Genomic DNA, 18,485 nt, shown 5'->3' with positions numbered 1-18,485 from the left:
AGAGTGGCTGGGGGAACCCAACCAGATGAGTGGGGTGTAAGCAATAAAATTATTATTATAGGTGGTGAGTGTTTTCATACAGTACTGCTTAAGGATGGAGTGCTCATGCAGCACCCGATAGCAGCTCCTTGCGCTGACTCTAAACCTCTGCTGCCCTGCAGGATATCTTCAGGAGAAGATAAGACTAAGGAGTAAAACCTACACAAATCTGAAGTGGATTCCTTCATTCCAGCAACTCCTGCAGCCCAGCTGGTGCCAAGTGTCTTGCTCTGCTTTCCTTTGGACCACCTCAATGTCATCTGGGCAGCCCAGGACCTCTATACACACTGCCCGGGCTTGCGTCCTGGGGAGGTCATTTTGGTGCTGCTAACACAGCAGTTTGACTTCACCCCCAGAGGCACACTCCATTGTCTCTCGAGACCGACAAATGCCAGCAACAACAATCTCTGCTTTCTCGATATCATGTGTAATAATATGCACCTCTATCCTGTCCCCTTGTCTTTCCCCCTAAACGATAACCTCCAAATGCTGTAACCTCATGTTTTCCCCGCCTCCAGTCTCAAAGCTGCCTAACACGATGAAGCTTACCCTCAATGCCATAATACTTCAAAAAATGTGAATGGAAGTATTTTTCAAATCGTATGTCTAGAGCAATCCTAATCTACTTTATTCATGTGAAGGCCTTGAGAAATCTCTTGAGCCTCTTGAATAAACGGAATTATGTTGTAGAACTCATTCTTCACTTTGGAGATTTACAATTATCAGTGTATAAAATGTTCCCCAACAAAACAGAAAAGAGCATGACTAGACTGAGGCCTATTTTCCCCCACCCAACCCGCCTCCTGCCTGATTACCGTAATGAGAATAGAAGCATACTCCCTGGCCGCTCCACCACCCTGTCACTGGGGCTGCTCTCCCTGCCTTCTGTGCATTGGGGCTGAACCTCTGCAACAGGAAGCCTGTTCTATTTGTGGGGGCTCCCTGTACCATTCAGAACCCTGGAAGATGGGTTCTGAATTGCAAGGGGGGCCTGCGTAAGTAGAAAGGTCTCGCTCCTGCAGAAGTTGGGATTGAGCACGCAGAGGGCTGCAGGCATGCCAACTGTAATGTGACGAGCGACAGGTTATCACATGAGGTGGAGCACCTGAAAAGGGCTTAGCTCAAGAGAGAAAGAATACAGCAGTCTGTATGATTAATGCAAACACTGAGCTGGGTCTTGCACAAAGGCAAGAGCTTGGCTCTCTATGCAGGGACAAAAACAGACCTTTATGGTTCTGATTGGGCCCATTTATTGATGGCAACAGGCTGCTTAATTGTACAGTATCAGGAAAATTCAGTCAGTCCAAAATACCAGAGAATAAGTGTTGAGATGTTATGGGATGTCTGAAACTGACAGATTTTATTCTACCCATCTAGGTAAACCTATACTCCTATATAGAGAAGGTACAATTAAGATGGGGTTTTTTTTCCAGGATTGGAGCAGACACAAAAGCATAACCAGGAACAGTTCGGTAAGTTAGTATAAAACCATTTTATACAGAAGCATTTTCAAAAATCAACACCTAAAATATTTTAAGTAAAAGCAATCTGGAAGAGATGAGTTTTGATGGTCCATTTACTTATATAGAAGAGGCCGGCACAATTCAGCAGGGAGGGAATTCCAAAGTCGAGGTGGAGTGGGAGATCACCACTAAAAAAGACCTTGCCTCTTGTGCCTAGCAACCAACATAACCAATCGTATTGGTGGGTCCACAAGCAGGGATTTCAAAGTTGTTCTTAATGTACGAGCAGACTTATATGAAGGAATCCTTCAGGTGACTAACCCTAAATTGTAGAGGGTTTTAAAGGTAACACCAGCATGCATGCATTAACCAGAGATAATCTGGTACATATCCACTTTTATTTATAATAACTATATATATAATTAATTTACAGTGCAATCCTAACCATTTCTACTCAGAAACTAGTCAGGAATGGCCATGGAAGCTCAGTAGTAGAACATTACTCTGCATGCAGAAAATCACACTTCTCTAGAGAGGGGTGTGAGAGAGGGGTGTTGGGAATCACTGCAAGTTATTGTAGGAAGTTGCCTTAGACTGAGTCAGACCATTTGTCTATCTAGCTCAATATTGTCCACAACAGAATGGTCTTTAACTGGTGGCTTGATCCAAGGTGGGTTGCAACAGGAGTGCTACTATCATGCAAATACATGGGGAAAGATTCAGAAATGCATGTTAGGTTCAAGAGTGGGTCCTTGGAAAAGGTCGAAAATACTTGGTCTACAGTGACTGGCAGTGATTCACCAAGATTTCATTTGGCCCAAAACAGTATAGTGTTATAAGTTTGTGGGGTGCCTGGACCCCACTTCTAATTCCTGGGTGCAAGATGCTGGATTTAGCATGTTAAAATACAAGCCAGGAGCCAGCCTGGCAATGGTCTCTGTGCCAGAGAGCAAATGGGGAGAGGGCCTCCCTTAACATAGAATAATTTAGAAAGACAAAGGCCTCTGAAGTGGAGTTTTAGAGTTGGCAGGAGAGTATTAGTCCCTAGGATCACAGTCGAGGATGATGGGGGCTGGAGGAAAAATAGTGGCAGTCTGTTAAACGCAGCAAGCTGGAGAGGGGAACCAGAGCACAATGTGAGCTGCCTGCTTGAATTGGAGGTTGCAGCAATGGGAGACACAGGACCCTCTTGGAGTGTCATGCTTTGAACCCCTCCATTGTAGGCTCAGGCTGTATACATGTGTAAATAAACCATGTAGCCTAAAGACAACAGAGCATCCACTGTGTCTCATTTCCAAAAAAACACAGACCCTGGGTAAGCAGCTGGAACCCCTGGAATCTAGGCCCACTCAGAGATTGGGGTGGCATAAATAAATCACATTATGCCATGCAAAATCTGTGTGGGGAGGTGGGGCAGAATAAAAGTTTGAAATAAATTATCCCTTTATTTGCTTTGGGTGCTGTTAGGTGCCTTGGCCATTTTGCAGAATGATAGGATAAAATAATATTTTAAGCAAGTTAAAAGGGTGGAAATGTAAACCCTTGTATAAATTTTTGCGATTTGTTTAGAAATGTACCAGCATTAATTTACTCTCTCTTTCTCTACACACACACACATATATGATCTGATGACTCTTAAAACAGTGTTAGTGCCGTTAGCATCATGCAACCGAGTCGGCTGCAAACCCGGGGCAACGGGTTGCAGGAATCCTCTCTTTGAAAAATAACAATGCTTTCTGCTTAGCAAGGACTTCTCGTCGCTGCTGCTCCCCTCGTCTCCTGCCCTGGAAGGAAGCCGCAGAAACAGCCCCAGACGCCCCCCGACTCGCTCCATCCCTAGAAACAGCCGAGGGTGCAAACCAATCAAATGAGCGCAGCCAAGAAACCCCGCTCAGGGCCAAAGAAGGGGAGCAAGCGCGGCTAGGAGCGAGCCAGAGAGAAAAGCGAGCCTTAGGCGCCTCCCCTTCGTATTTCCTCTCACGCCCACTTCCAAGCGCGGAGGGGACTGCCTTCGGCTTTGCTCGTTTTCTGTGAAAACTTCCCCGGCGAGACCCAGCGCGGACTTTCCCTTTCTCTTTTTTTGTTCCCGGGGTGAGTTTATTTCTGCGTTTCGCGGCCCGGGGCTGGGCGAGGCTGGAGGGGAGCGGGAGGGGGGTTGGGTGGCGGTGGTGGGGGCCCCGGGCTTTGCGCGCCCTCACCCACGAGGCGCCCGCTTGCATTGTGGGGTGTGTATTTCTGGCCGCCGCCTGCTCGGTCTGTTGCCACGGGAAGGAGGAGGGGATTCAGCGTGGCTGGGAGCGAACGGGAAAACCCAGCGAGGGCAAGAGGAAGCAGGAGGGGGAGGAGGCGCGGCGGCGAGGAGGAGGAGGAGGAGGGACGCAGCCTGCATGACCCGCCAGCAGCAACAAGGAGGAACCTCCGGGATCTCCGCGTCAGCAGCAACAGCCCCAGCTATGTGCATACATGGGAGGGTGCGCGTGTGGCTGCGTTGGAGGGACGGGCCTCGGCAGGGGGGCGTGCGACGGGCATCTGCGCGGGAGGCTCCGCTTACTTGGGAAGAACTTTGCCCGTCGAGTTTTGTCTGGGTGATTTTGCGTCCGCCTCCCCCCCACCCTCTTTTGCGATCTCTAGGCAAAGGTGCGGGACAGAAAGGCGCGGATAGGTTTTGCCTTGACTGCTTCAAGCCTTTATTTCCCTGACTGAGGTGGGTGCACTTTAGGAACACTTGTCAGGGTCTCCGAAGCGCGATCCTGTGCCCGCTTAGCTGGGGCCGGGAAGGGAGACCCAGGGAGCGCAGCTGGACTGTGTTTGGAGGAAACGTGCCATGCCACATGGGTGTAGCCAGAGGGGTGCATAGGGGGCAGCAGCTGACCCCCTAAATCAGGTAAATAAAAATCCTTAACTGACCAATTGTGTCACAGATAGCTGGGTTCTGTCCCCCCCACAACAAAAGGCCTGCGCCCCCAAAGATAATTTCTGGTTACACCAATGCCATGACATGTGCTCTGTGTGAAGGGGATTGGTTGTGATGGTCGCAATGGGAAGCTGTGGCAATTGCAGAAATTATGCCTTATCTGACTTCACTCTGTTGTGGTATTTGAAGCTAGCACCATCTGCAACAGAATATGGTCCACTCTACTGTCTCTAAGATATGGCTGACGCAGAATAAATATTGGAAGGCACTAATAGCAGGATATTAAAAGTCTGTGGAAGTGCCCTCCCCTTTCAACAATAGCAACATGAACTGGAAGGGAAGTATTTCCTTTTGCAGAATATTTTTCATATTCTGGAGTGCTATGGTTGAACACACAAATGGGGAACCAGTGGCCGTCTGGAAGTGGGTGGACTAAAGTACCCATCAGATGTCACCATTGGCCTTGCTGGCTAGCGTTGATGGGAGTTGGAGTCCAGCTACATCTGGAGGGCCACAGATCGCCTGCTCTTGATCCAATACAGGGTTTCCCAAACTAGGGTCTCCAGCTGTTTTTGGACTACAATTCCCACCATCCCTAGCTAGCAGACTGGTGGTCAGGGATGATGGAAATTGTAGTCCCAAAACAACTGGAAAACCAAGTTTGGGAAACAGTGATCTAACAGAAAAGTCTAGGGGCCTCTCGCTTCAGAACCTGACAATCTTGCAGTGTAGACACTGCAGTTTGGCACAGGTTTCAAAATTGTCATTGGGCAGAACTGTTCCATGTTTTAAGATAAAGGGGTCACCTGCATAAACATTTAGGTACTGCGTGACACAGTTTCTCACTTTCAGGGCTAGCCAACATGGTGCCCTCCAACTCCTATTGGCCAGTAGTCAGGAGTCATGGGTCTTGTGGTCTGACACAGTTCACCTTGATTCTGAATTTCTGTCCACCAAGGCCTTACAAACTTGGCCTAATCTGATCTCAGCTTCACAAATGTATCCTTTCCTGGTTCAGCTGTCTGGTGGGAGCATTAATTCAAATATAAGTGCCACACAGGGTTGTGTGATTAGCCTGCTGTCTACTCCTAACATTTTCCTTATAATGCATCAAATGACATACTTGTTTATTACTTATTTTGATTTGTATCCCACTCATTTCTTGAACATTCAAGGTGAGTTACAATATTTTTAGTGTACTAGATATAACTGATGTTAACAGCAGAAGCTACCCAATGCTGGCACCTACCACTGGTGTTTCAGTGTTTCCACAATTTCCGATCTTTTGCTCTTCCCCATGTTGTGCCATTGAAAAATCTAGCATGGAATCCTATGCCTTTAACTCAAGGCTATGCTAGATTTTATGCATGTAAAACAATCACCCCTCCCCACTGTTGTAGTTCACAGTTGTGGACTGGGGCTTTCTTGTTTAAAGAGAATGGTGGGCTTTAATCTGATCTAGCAAAACACTATTTATGTTCTTTTAACTAGTTTGCATGTTAAGGTTTTTTTTTTAATGCCTTAATCCTTTAGAAATCTTCAGTACAAACACTTGCTTCGTTTAAAACAATACTGGCAGACTATGGGGATACCTGTTGAAAAGAAGTGGAGGCGGCCAGAACCAATTAATAAAAACTTTCGGGGGGGGGGATTGGGATACTAACCCAAAAAGACGCCAATGATCAGTCTGAAGGTGCCGCGAGACACCTGATCAGAGGGCATTGCAAGCCCCAGAAGGTGCCCAGCAACCCTCCTAACCAGACTTCCCTCAGCGTCGGGGCGCGTGGCTGTGAAAACGCTAGAAGCTTCTGAAACCTTTCTGCGTTGCGGAAGTGGACGGGCTAGGAAGGAATTCCCCCCTCCCCCCTCCTTCCTGTTATAAACTTTTCTTCTTCCTTTTTAGTTTCGGTTCTACCCTTTCTCGACGCGCCCGAGTGAGGAAACAAGGAAACCCCCTCGGCGACCCCTCCCCCTCCCTCCGCCAAGCCCCTCCCCTTTCGCTCCTCGGCGAGGCAGACAGGGCGAAGGGGGCGGGGCCCGGGAGACCCGCTGACGTCACCCGGCCCGCTTCCTGCAATAGAAAGTGAGGGAAGGTAAAGCAACCCCCTTTTCCAATTATCTCCTCGCCCTCCTTTCACCCCTCCCCCCTCCCCACGGGGGGGGCGGAGGTGCAGCCGCCGGTCGCGCGCTCGCCTCCCTCCCCTCCTTGTAACGCGGGTGGCGGGGGGCGCGGAGAGACGGGGCGGGGGGGGGGAGGAAGAAAGAAAAAAGGGGGAAGCAGCAGCAGCAGAGAGACCTGCCCAGCCCCCCTCGCCTTCCGGCGCGTCTCCGCCCATTGACCCCTTCCTTCAACGCCCCACATCTCACCCCCCAACTACTCCAGCTTGTTCGTCCCTACAACCGCCTTCCTCCCCTTTATCTCTTAAACTCGGGTGCCCAGACCCTTATTTCTCCCGCAACACGGTGCCTGCCCCACATATGCCCCCCCATTCTTCACCTTCTCTCCCCCCCCCGACCCCTGTTATCAGGGACTTGCTTCTCACCTGGTGCCTAAGTGTGACCCCCCCACAACAGTATCTTACTCCCTCTCACACACCCCTTTCACATCTCGGGGTTTCTCTGAGGGGGGAGGGGAAGAGGTTTATTGGGGGGCTGGGAAGGTGGGTTTGAGTAATTTGGGGTTGGGGAAGCGAAGGATGGAAGCGAGGGGGCGGCGACGGTGTGTGGTGGTTTTGCGTTGTCAGAGGGAGGTGGGGGCAGCCCCCTCTTGGGGGGTCAGCGCTGTGGGGCTGGGCGAAGGGTACCCCACAGAGGAATTACAAGTTCCCTGAGGAAGGTTGGGAACGAGGGAGGGGGGAGGCTTTCCATCCAAGCGCGGCCGCGTAGAGTATTTGCGAAATGGCGGGATATTCGGAGTCTCTCTGAGGGGAGGAAAACACTAGTGGGTGCACTCGCACTTGAGGCTGTGTGGAGTGAAAAGAAAAGTATTCGGGTGTGGAGAGACTTATTTCTGAAACGTTCCTCAGGGGGAGCGAGGTGCAGGGGTTGTTATCTGTGTAGATAGCGGGAGCCGAGTTGACACGCGCGTGACACTACTGAACGTGTGTATGTGGTGAGGGAAACGGAGGCACGCGGCGACTGTGAGGTTCGAAAGCGGAGGGAGAAGCTCGGAGGGGGGGTTGGACTTGTCGTGGGGAAGGGGGAAGAATGAATGCCCTCCTCGACGGCTCCGCTTTGGGTGAGGGCCCCGGGGCTGCCGAGGAAAGAGAGGGCAGAGCTGGCCCCGCGGTGCAGCCACCTGACGCCGGATCAGAACCGGGTGTGGAGGGTGAACAATGGGCTGGAGACTGGCACCTGCCGGGGATTTCGCCCACTTGCAGGCCCCCTCCTCTCCCCTTCACGAGGACAGCCGTCTCGCTGGCCCATCTTGACATGCTCAGGAGCTGCGTGGAGAGAGAGGGATCTCGGTGCTCCTCCTGCGCGTGTGGGGGCGGGGGCGCTGCCGTGTTTGTGTCTGTGCGGAATCAGGTTGTGGTGAAGACTGTGTGTGTGTGTGCGTCTGAGAGACGGGGGGGGGGGAGGAAGAAGAGGATGCCGGGGAGGGGGGTTTAGCGCCGGGTCATGTTTGTGTTGGAGGTTGTCAAGTGGAGGAGGATCCCAGACGCCGCCGCCGCGCAGGGGTCGCCGAGCTTCCCAGCTGCTGCTGTTGCTGCCGCCGCGGCCGCTGCTCCTTCGCGCCAGCGCCGCCGCCGCCATCAGCAAGAGCAGCAGCAGCTCCGGCTGCCTTCTGAGCAGGTTTGCTGGGGGATCCAGGAAGGGTGGTGGAAGGCGGGGTAGGGGGAGAGAAAGAGAAGCAGGGACCCGGGCGCGCACGCACGCTGTGCAAGCATCCTCGCTATAAGATTGGAGAGCCGCCTCCTGAGCCCTTTCTGCTTGCAACGGCGGGGGCAGACGCAGCCCACCACGAAGTCTCCCTTAATAAGGAGCGCTGCGGGGCAGGGGAGAGTCGGGGGATGGGTGGCGAAAGCGATGGGCCCGGGAAGAAGCCTGCCTGCCTGCCTTGGCGGCTCCGGCTGGCGAGGTTTGTGTTTGCTTGCATTTGCGTGCACGCTCCTGTTTGCTCCTGTCCTTTTCCCGGCTGCGTGCGTTTGTATTCGCTGGCGCTTGCAAATCCTGCAAGGTAGGCTTTCGCGCCTGGGCTTTGCTGTGTTGTGGTGAGAAGGCATTCTTGATCCCTCCCCTCCCTTGGGTCGGTCCCGGTTTGCACTCGTTCTCCTCCACCTCCTGGCATGTGTGCTGTGCTTTGTTCAGTGCAGCGTTGCAGAGGGGTTTTCCCAAGCTCCACCCTCTTTCTTTATTCATTCATGTTTTTCCCTTTGCAACAGTACTGCTCACAGGGCTACCCGCCGTCATTGCGTCTCTCTCGTTCTCATTTCCATCTTTTCCGTAACACTGTCTTGTTAAACAAAGCAGGGTTTCCTCTCCCGTCCTTCCCTTTGACCTCCCCCAACTAATGAATACGGAAAAAGAGATCCCTGATCTCTTCGTATTTAAAAGGATTGTTTGTCTTGCGCCTGCTATGCTTTCCCAGAGTCTGAAAAGAGAAGGTGGGAGGAGGATCCTGCTGGTGGCCGACGGAAGTACTACTTTTAAAGTGTAAATATTATGTAATGTGCTTTTTGTATGTTGTATTCAAACACCCCTGAATTATTACTGTTAGGCAAACATATGCCAGTTCTTATTATTAATTGCTGGTGATCCAGTAGTTGGGCTTGATTAACCAGTGGTACTGAGTGTTAAGTAGGAAGCTGAAATTTGTAGGCATTGCTATTTGTTCTAGGTTTTTGACATCACAGTACCCCTGTGGAACAGATCTACCCATACACAAAATGGGAGTCTCCATGGTTGGGGGCTTGTTCAGTCGACAGAGTAATGGGACAGAGAGAGAAAGAGTGTGTGTCCCATCAAGGGAGTTTGGGGAACTTAGTGCAGCCTAGCCCCAGGAAAATAACATTGAATAACTGGTCCACCTTTTAACTATTCTGATCAATTAAAACATTGAAAGGGTGAACAGTTGACATGTCCAGGGCTTTTTTCTTCACCCCTTCAACAAGAGGAGGAAAAAGGATAATCTCTGCTATACTGCTCAGACTGGGAATTGTGCAGCCAGCTGCAATACCACTCTCTCTTCCCTGCACTACTATGATTGGGGAGCTGCCCCTCCCAACATTTGTTTCAGGGAACAAGGGACACTGAGTTCCCCCTCAGTTTGTTCATTATGTAGATTTGGAGGCCAAAACCCAGTTTTCTAAACATTTTGCAAAGATTTTACTATTCTAAGCATTACAGATTAATAAAAATGGTTCATCCAGCTAAAAGGAATAGCATCCAAGAGAAAGGAGTCGGATACATGTTATATTTGCAGTCCTTTCCATGAATAAATGTTGCATGATGTTAGTGACCGTGTGCCTGTTAGGTGCAGACATTGGCCATCCTGCTTGATTATTTTCAGGTTGACTGCTTATAGCCCTCATTCATTTAAAACAAAAACAAAAAAGGACATTCTGTCTTCCTCCGAGACCTTCCTCTTTCAACTTATTACCCATAAATAGAGCCCTCTTAACTTTTTGTAACATGCTGTCCAAAGACTAGTAGGGTGAGCCTAGCAATCTACAAAGCAGCGATCCTGTGACTTTTTTTTTACACACAACATATGTTGCTGTTGTATTTTTACCTGTATTATAATTACAGGTGAGCAAAGTGCTGTTGCACTCATGTCCAGCTTGCATGCTTTCCGCAGGTATCATCAGCCAACTGTGAGAGCAGGATGTGGACTAGAAGGGACCATCTGATCCAGCGGGCTCTTCTTGTGTTTCTGTGACAGGGTGTGTGGGTTAGAGTAGTATTCCTTCAAAACAATGAGTATTTGTATTAAGTGAGAAATGAATGTGCTTCTAAGCAAATATTTGCTTACCTCTAAGTTATAAAAGAGTGCCTTTTCAGGGTTTGCACCCACAGAGAGGTCTGCCTAGTGCTTACATGATGACCTTATTAGGTGCCAGATGAAAACATTTTCCAGTCATGAATATTCTTTTTCTGCTTTTTTACATTTGTTGTACTTATGTCTTTCTCTGTTGCTAGTTTTATTCTGTGATAAATTTTTGTTTCCTATTGTATTTTATGTTTTAAAATTTTGTGAACTGGTCAGAACTTTGTCATTAGGTGGTATATAAATATTAAAAATTATTTGTTTTCAAAATTTATATATAGTGAATTCATCCTACTTCGTTTCATTTGTCAGCTTGTTATCTCTAGGGTATTCTGTTCTTCAGATCTACCTTTCTCCATCACACCTTTTTCTTGCTTCTTATTGCAGCTCTTAAAGGCACAGGGACCCTTCCAGAGAAAAAAGACTCACGTTGTCACCTATCGCATGTGCACTTTAAAGGAAAAGCTGTAGCTCAATAGGGTATGCAATCTATGAATATCTGGGTTTGGTTGTCAGCACTTCTTGTCTTGGGGTAGTGTTGATGCTGGAAAACAGTAGCCAGACAAAATTGTATGATTGAGTTGGATACCTCATTAGGTCTATATAGTAAATATTTGGACCACAACATTTTAGATGCTGTAAGAAATACTTTTCCTTCATGCCCTGTTGGAGCTTCCAAAAGCTGTCAAACAGATGCCTGGTGGAAGGAGTATTCTAGATTTGATGACCCTTTGGTCCAATTGAGCAGGGAGTTACTACATTTTTAGCACGATTATAGTTGAATTTGTTAAGTTTCGAAGGCCAAGGCATAGCTCAATGACAGTGGAAATAGGCTAGCCTATCCAGATACTACATTATTTATGAATTGCAACAAGTAGAACTATTTCAGTTCTTACCAAAAGAGTTGACTCAGTTTGGGAATGTTCTAAATAATTGATTTTAGTAAGTCAGGATTAATGTATTTGCTAAGTTGCAAGTGTGGTTTTAAACCATGGTCCTGACTTGAGCGGGTGACCTAGTATTTATAAATAAAGCATGTTAAGTGGTAAAGCTAGAATAATGCCATAGTTCTATTTTTAGTCATTTTGTGGCTTTTCTAAATCTTTGTATGCTACTGGGGGGCGGGGTAGTTGATTGGGATATATATTTCTAAATGATTTTGCATACCACTAATATTCTTTCTGAACTTGTGAGTATGAAATAGTGACTTTTGTGTGTGTAAAAAGTTTAACCCAGTCTAATGTGATTAATAGCAGCCCATGGTAAATTCATTAAATCAATATGATAGTTCTAGATCTGCTGCTTATCACCTTGCCTAATCTTACCATCTTTCCCCCCAGTATGTGGATTAACTGACCCCATTGGCATGTTTATGGAGCTGCTTTCGGTCTATTCTCCACTTCTGGAAAACCGCCTATGACTGGATGAGAATGCCTCGAACAAAACAAATAAATCCTAGAAATCTGAGAGGTAAGAAAAGAGTTCTGCTTTGGTAAGATAAAAATACACAAATAATAATAATAATAAATCAAATCATCATAGACTTTAACAAATTAGATTGCTTTTCTTGTGTTGATGTGAATTGCCTGGTGAAGGCTGGCTAAAGTGCAGCGTAGAAATGCTTGCATTTACTGTACTGATCATTGTACTTAAAATAATTTGGAACAAATATTCATTGAATGATATCTAAGTCATATTCATAGTGTACCCATTGAAATCATTGGGCTTAAATAACTTAAATTACATTTTAGCAGTGTCATCCAAATTCCATTTCTTTCAAACACATAGACTCAAAACTTTCAACATGGGCTCTTTCCTAGATCCAGCTTCAGTTTCATAGCATTTTACACACATGGATGATAGGTAGCTGAAATACCAATTCTCTCTCTTTCCCTTATCTGTTTGGTTCTTCTGTGTTTCTATTGGCTGGTTCATAGTAAGTAGCCTGAAATTTGTGGAGACTGGTAGAAACTTTCCATGCATGTTAATGAAGTAGGTTCTGTTTAACTGCACTGCACTGATGATAATGGGATAGTTTATCACTTCTCTGGTCTTGGTGATAAGATGTAACTTCTTTTTTTAAAAAAAGCGTAATTATTAAAGTGCCAAATTGTCACAGGTTTCTGCTAAAGTCCAAACAGGTATGTGGCCTGACATTTACTGAGTATAAGCTTTCTTAATGTTTTTCTTGAAGCATCTGTGGCATTTGAAATAGATTTTGCTGTTTTCAGAAGCCATCCAGCTTTCAGTTAAACTGTGCTGAAGGAAGAGTCAAAGATGATAGGATACATGCCACCAAAGTCACCTAGATTTTTATAAGATTTCCTGGCCTTGCATTCAGCAGTGATTGGCTACATGTGCAGTTCCCATTGATGGATTTAGTAGCCATGCACGCAGTTGCAGATCTTCAGTACTGTCAGCTTTGACAGTGGACACAGCTCCTTGTTTGGATGGGGGGAACTAAATTAGATCCTTCTTCCTCTTGGTCTGGCTGATTAGCCTTGAACATGTGTTAAGTGTTTAGGTACATCACACACACAGCTCTCCAGATTAGGGCCAGTGATCTTAAATTAATTTTGGGTAGTTGATTTAAGTAACTGCAGTGAAAAATTGTGTTGAAGGATGGAAGAAAATCATCTACAAAGCTTGGTTTTTTACTGGTTGCATTCCCTGTACCTTCCCAGTCACTTTAATGTTCAAAAGCTATTCCTGCCATGCTGCTCTAAAGCTGTCATTCATTAAATTGAGCAAATCTTCTTGGTATAAACTTGGGCCCAAATTTGTTCACTGAGATTAGCACTCTGATTCTAAACATTTTCACCTGTGAATCTCTGTGCCTCTAATGCCACTGTAATGTTTATGCACTGTATAATCTCTTATTTTTGACATTTTGCTTAGATAAAGATGGGACATGCCATCTGCTCTGTGTAACTGTAACTCAGATATTAGGATTTTTCACTGCACCGTATACTGTCAACACCTGGGCAACATTTTCAGCAAGGTGTCCATGCTGAAATCTGTAACCATTTGGGACAGCAAGGCATGTGTTTTAAGTGAAGATGTGGTTCACTGAATTCTCACAGGATCCAGCAGCTTACATAAAACTCTCAAGGGTTTCCAACCCCAGTTTACAATCACTTTGCTTTTAAATGTAATTGGGCATTTACTAGAGTTTGAATCCAAGCATCTTCTAAAAGTGATGTAACTTCTGATTTGGCCTGGTATGTGAAGATTGGAGCCTAACCAACAGTGGAGTAGTTTTAACCTGGTTTTATGTGGCAACTAATTACCTTACTTCACATTCCTTATTGTATTGTTAATATACTGTAAGTTGCCTCAAGTCCCTAGGGTGGAACCATTCAGAAATATACTTATATATTGTGAGTTAAATATTATGGGCATATGGGATATTAATAGGGACTGAAGTGGTTCTTTGGCTTTTGAACCTACTTGTAGCCACATAGCATGAATATTGCACCATCTTTTTTTTAAAAAAAGGAAAGGAAAGGGTCTTTGTGGCCAGTTTTTCCTAGCTTTTGGATTAAAAGCACTGTCAGTCAGAGAACAGGGGTGTGGGGCACTGTCTGCTCTGTCAGTGGAACATTGCAAAACATACGTTGTGTTTGGAGCTGGAAAAATATTTCCGTTTCACAGGCAGCAAGTGTACCATTTTTAGCTACGTGCCTTGCATACAGTCAAATGAATATTTCCAAATTACCAGTTTACCTGCCTATTGAGGTACCTAGGATTTTTCAAATCCTGATTATATTGGCCACTCTGAGAACAGTGTATTGTGGAAGATCAACTGAGATAACTGGATCTGATAAGCAGATTTGCATGATTTTTTAGGATCTCTGTTAACAGCCTTTGCTTTCATTAATATTTATGTGTCACATTTAGGTTCCTCATACTGCATTTATGTCTCAAATGCTTTCATGATACCAGCTGACGAATTAAGACATTATTTCATAAACTCAGTGCAATGCAATCTATATTTACTTAGAAGTAAGTCCCACTGTGTTGTTCTGGTGCTTACTCTGTAGTAAATGTGATTAGGATATTAGCCATAGGCACTTAGGAGGTTGACACTTAATGCTACCCCAGTGGAGTTTTGCACTTGCATTTCATTGCTTTTGAAAGTGGCAAACGTGTAAACTTGACACTTTAAAAAAGGTCTTAAGTTCATATTTTGCTGAGCTAAAGTTGTTAAGTGAACAAGGATGCAATGTTTTATATTAATCGGAGGAGACCAAGAAAACATGTAATTGAAGGTGTGTCAGATAAGCAAAATGGAATGTAAGTGGATTACGTATAAACTTGGATTTTTTAATCTTCAGTAGGACACTATTTTTTCTTAATTTTGCCTTTTAAACATTTTGCTTTTTAGCTTGCATTTGTTCTAATAATATAAATAAAACCAGGAAGGCTGCACGAAGTACTTCTAAAATAGTCACTGTACTAGAGAAAACTTGTTTACAAGTTTCCCTGATACTAAAAATCCTTTCTGAATGCAAGTATTTTATAATATTTTTGGGATCTTTCTGCTTATCCTATAGGAATATCTTACACTCACCATAAGGTCTTCATCAGAAGTCTGTCAGTTTAGATTCTAACTTTACATTTGCTAAATTTCAAACCCATTACATCCCAAAGGCTTGCTTCCATGTACACCAGCATTTATTGAAGCAATCTTGTTTGCCAGGTAAAATTTGGAGGTGCCCATTGTTTCTGGCTTTTGGTGCTCGTCTGCATAGCTGGAGGCAAATCACTATCCCTTAGCCTCTATTCCAATTTACAGAATTAAAACAATAATATTCTATCTCTTGCTAATGTTAAGGGTAAAGGTAAAGGTAAAGGGACCCCTGACCATTAGGTCCAGTCGTGACCGACTCTGGGGTTGCGGTGCTCATCTCGCTTTATTGGCCGAGGGAGCCGGCATACAACTTCCGGGTCATGTGGCCAGCATGACTAAGCCGCTTCTGGCAAACCACAGCAGCGCACAGAAACGCCGTTTACCTTCCCGCTGGAGTGGTACCTATTTATCTACTTGCACTTTGCCGTGCTTTCGAACTGCTAGGTTAAGAAAGGGTAAATTCTGCTACAACAGAAGGTTCTTGCACATTCTTTCAGATTCTATGCGGTATATAATCCTGATTATAGCCTAAGACTTTTGTCTTAAAATCATGAAAACATTATAGCATTTATAGTATGCAGTCATTTAGAGCAATTTATATAAATACCCAGTTATTCAAAATAATAAATTGCTTTTAGAGAGTTATGTAAATATATACTTGAGTGTTAATAAGAAACTTTTGTATAATGATTCTTATTTGAAATAGAAGTGAACATTTTCTGCTGTCATTTCCCCCATCAATTCATTTTCCGCTTCATTCGCAGTTTTACTTTTTTTTCTATGAAAATACTGGCCGAGCTGAAGGAAAGCAAATTTCTCAGGTTTTCCATTTGTACGTCATAGGATATTGTGCAAAATATTCTTGCTAAAGCCAAAACCCAGTATTTGTTAGCCTTCTTATTGATGATTGCAGATCTTGCAGTATTTTTTGTTTTGTTTGCTGTTTCTTGGGTCTAAAGATAACTGCTGAGTTAATGAAATCTAACTGGCCTAAAAGGTTCTGACTGAAGTACAGCACTTGTACCGGCTAATCCCCGAGACTGAACTAATGACTTAAGTGTATTGGTCTGTAAGGTCAAATATAAAACGACAGAGTAGTGCAGTACCTTAAAGACTACCAAATTCATTATGGCACAAGCTTATGTGGACTAGAGTCCGTGACATCAGATGCATAAAGTGTAGTCATAAGCTGGCAGTCATATATACATGTGGATGTAAACGGAAACATGGAGTGAAATAGCAGTGGAATATGAAAAGTGATGACTGATTAAACACATTAGAAATTGAGTGTACAGTGCACCGTCATCTTTTCTAAGAGCCGTTGTATATAAGTAGTAAAAAGTAAAGGTAAAGGGACCCCTGACCATTAGGTCCAGTCGTGACCGACTCTGGGGTTGCGACGCTCATCTCGCTTTACTGGCAGAGGGAGCCGGCATACAGCTTCCGGGTCATGTGGCCAGCATGACTAAGCCGCTTCTGGCGAACCAGAGCAGCGCACAGAAACGCCGTTTACCTTCCTGCTGGAGCAGTACCTATTTATCTACTTGCACTTTGACGTGCTTTCGAACTGCTAGGTTGACAGGAGCAGGGACCGAGCAACGGGAGCTCACCCCGTCGCGGGGATTCGAACCGCCGACCTTCTAATCAGCAAGTCCTAGGCTCTGTGGCTTAATCCACAGCGCCACCCGTGTCCCTCATGTAGGTAGTAGACTGCCTCTTTTACTGCATGCTATTTGCATCTGACAGAATGCAAATATTTTATTAATTGATTGATGGATTGATTAAATTTGTCAGCTGCTTTCTTTTTTTTTTGCCCAGGGCAACCCAAAGCAACTTAACAACCAACCAAATAGAGTAAAAGTGAGAATTCCTGCTGCTTTGGTCATTCAGGAATTAGGAATTTATCCTATCTTCAGTTAGTCCTCACTTTAGCATGTGTTGTTACAATATCTGCATTTTAAAAACCCAGTCATGTCCTTTTGTATGTATGCATTTTGATATGTATGTACTGATTTGCATTTATTTATTTAATGGTAACTATTTGGGCTGCTGAGAAAGAAGCTAAGAGAAACTGTTAAAATTCTACCTTCTTTGGTGGTATCTTTGCTCAACACCTACACTGGCTCTGTCTTTGGCCAAAGGAAAGCAATGCCCAACCTGCTGATAACAGAATAACCGAGGCAAGGAGGGAGCTGCAGCCAAAGATAGGAGAAGAGAGGTGGTAAGGGAACACCTAGCTACTTTCAGTAAATTCAGACCTCCAGGGCCTGATGAGCTGCACCCAACGGTACTAAAGGAGCTTTCAGAAGTAATCTCAGAGCCTCTGTCTACAATCTTTGAGAATTTTTAGAGAACGAGTGAGATCTCTGCAGACTGGAGGCATCTTCAAAAAGGGGAAAAAAGAAGACCTAGGTGACTACCAACTGGTGAGCTTGACATCAATACCAGGAAAGGTCTTAGAACAGATAATTTACCAGTCAGTCTGTGAGCACTTAGAGAAGGATGCATGGGCGTAGTTGGGGTGGTGGTGGCAGGTGCCCCCCTAAATCAAGTAAATAAATAAAAAAGCCCTTTAGATTAGGTTTTTTATCCTATTGTATTCTGATAAAGCTTTAATAAAATCTTATTTTAAAAGAGAGAGAAAATTGGGCTCAAAGTAATGAAATGAATTTCAGTAGGCACAAATGTAAGGTTCTACACTTAGGAAGAACCTGGTGCACAAATATAAGATAGGGGACAACTGGCTTGCCACAAGTACATGTGAAAAGGATCTAGGGGTCTTAGTAGGCCACAAGCTTCACTTTAGTCAGCAGCGTGATGCTGCAGCGAAAAAGTGAATGCTGTTCTAGGCTGCATCAACAGAAGTATAGTGTCCCAATAAAGGGAAGTCATAGTCCTGCTCTATTCTGCCTTGGTCAAACCGTAGCTGGAATACTGTGTCCAGTTCTGGGCACCACAATTTAAGAAGGATATTGACAAGCTGGAATGTGTGCAGAAGAGGCTAACAAAGATTATCAAGGGTCTGGAAACCAAGCCTTACCAGGAACAGTTGAGGGAGTTGGGTATGTTTAACCTGGAAAAGAAGAAACAGATGAGATATGATAGTCATCTTCAAATATCTCAAGGCCTGTCACATGGGCGATGGAGCAAGCTTGTTTTCTCTTGTTCTGAAGAGACCTAAACCAAGGGCTTCAAGTTACAAGAAAGGACCTAAACCAAGGGCTTCAAGTTACAAGAAAGGAGATTCTGACTAAACATCAGGAAGAACTTTAAGATAGTAAGAGCTGTTGGAACAGACTCTCTCGGGAGCTGGTGGACTCTCCTCCATCTGAGGTTTGCGATTCCTGCATTGCAAGGGGTTGGACTAGATGACCCTCAGCGTCCCTTCCAGATCCTACAAATCTAGGTTTCCACCAGAACATACGCATTTGTTGGTGAATATGCCCA

General features: G+C 45.2%; 1 protein-coding gene and 1 long non-coding RNA gene across 6 annotated transcripts in view; both read left to right on the top strand.

Annotated features, from left to right (window-relative positions):
* Window positions 1–2,772, top strand: part of LOC309373827 — a 41,484-nt gene extending 38,712 nt beyond the window's left edge. Inside the window, exon 6 of the long non-coding RNA XR_014170198.1 lies at window positions 162–2,772. This is a non-coding gene — a long non-coding RNA (uncharacterized lncRNA). The remainder of the gene's footprint in view (window positions 1–161) is intronic.
* A 716-nt stretch (window positions 2,773–3,488) lies between these two features.
* HIVEP1 (HIVEP zinc finger 1) overlaps window positions 3,489–18,485 on the top strand; it is an 88,267-nt gene continuing 73,270 nt past the window's right edge. Inside the window, exons 1-3 of one of the 5 annotated variants that reach the window (XM_081918142.1) lie at window positions 3,489–3,593; window positions 10,793–10,885; window positions 11,746–11,875. In XM_081918142.1, coding sequence (XP_081774268.1) covers window positions 11,830–11,875 — 46 coding nt within the window. In that variant the 5' untranslated portion in view covers window positions 3,489–3,593; window positions 10,793–10,885; window positions 11,746–11,829. Of the gene's footprint in view, window positions 3,594–6,410; window positions 6,510–8,275; window positions 9,073–9,748; window positions 10,302–10,792; window positions 10,886–11,745; window positions 11,876–18,485 lie in introns of those variants that run through there. The other 4 variants (XM_081918143.1, XM_081918141.1, XM_081918144.1 and 1 more) reach the window with 4 other exon arrangements.

The sequence above is a fragment of the Podarcis melisellensis genome, assembly GCF_964234715.1.
Source record: "Podarcis melisellensis genome assembly, chromosome: 7".
NCBI classification, from domain to species: domain Eukaryota; kingdom Metazoa; phylum Chordata; class Lepidosauria; order Squamata; family Lacertidae; genus Podarcis; species Podarcis melisellensis.
This window is presented reverse-complemented; position numbering and strand designations above follow the sequence as displayed.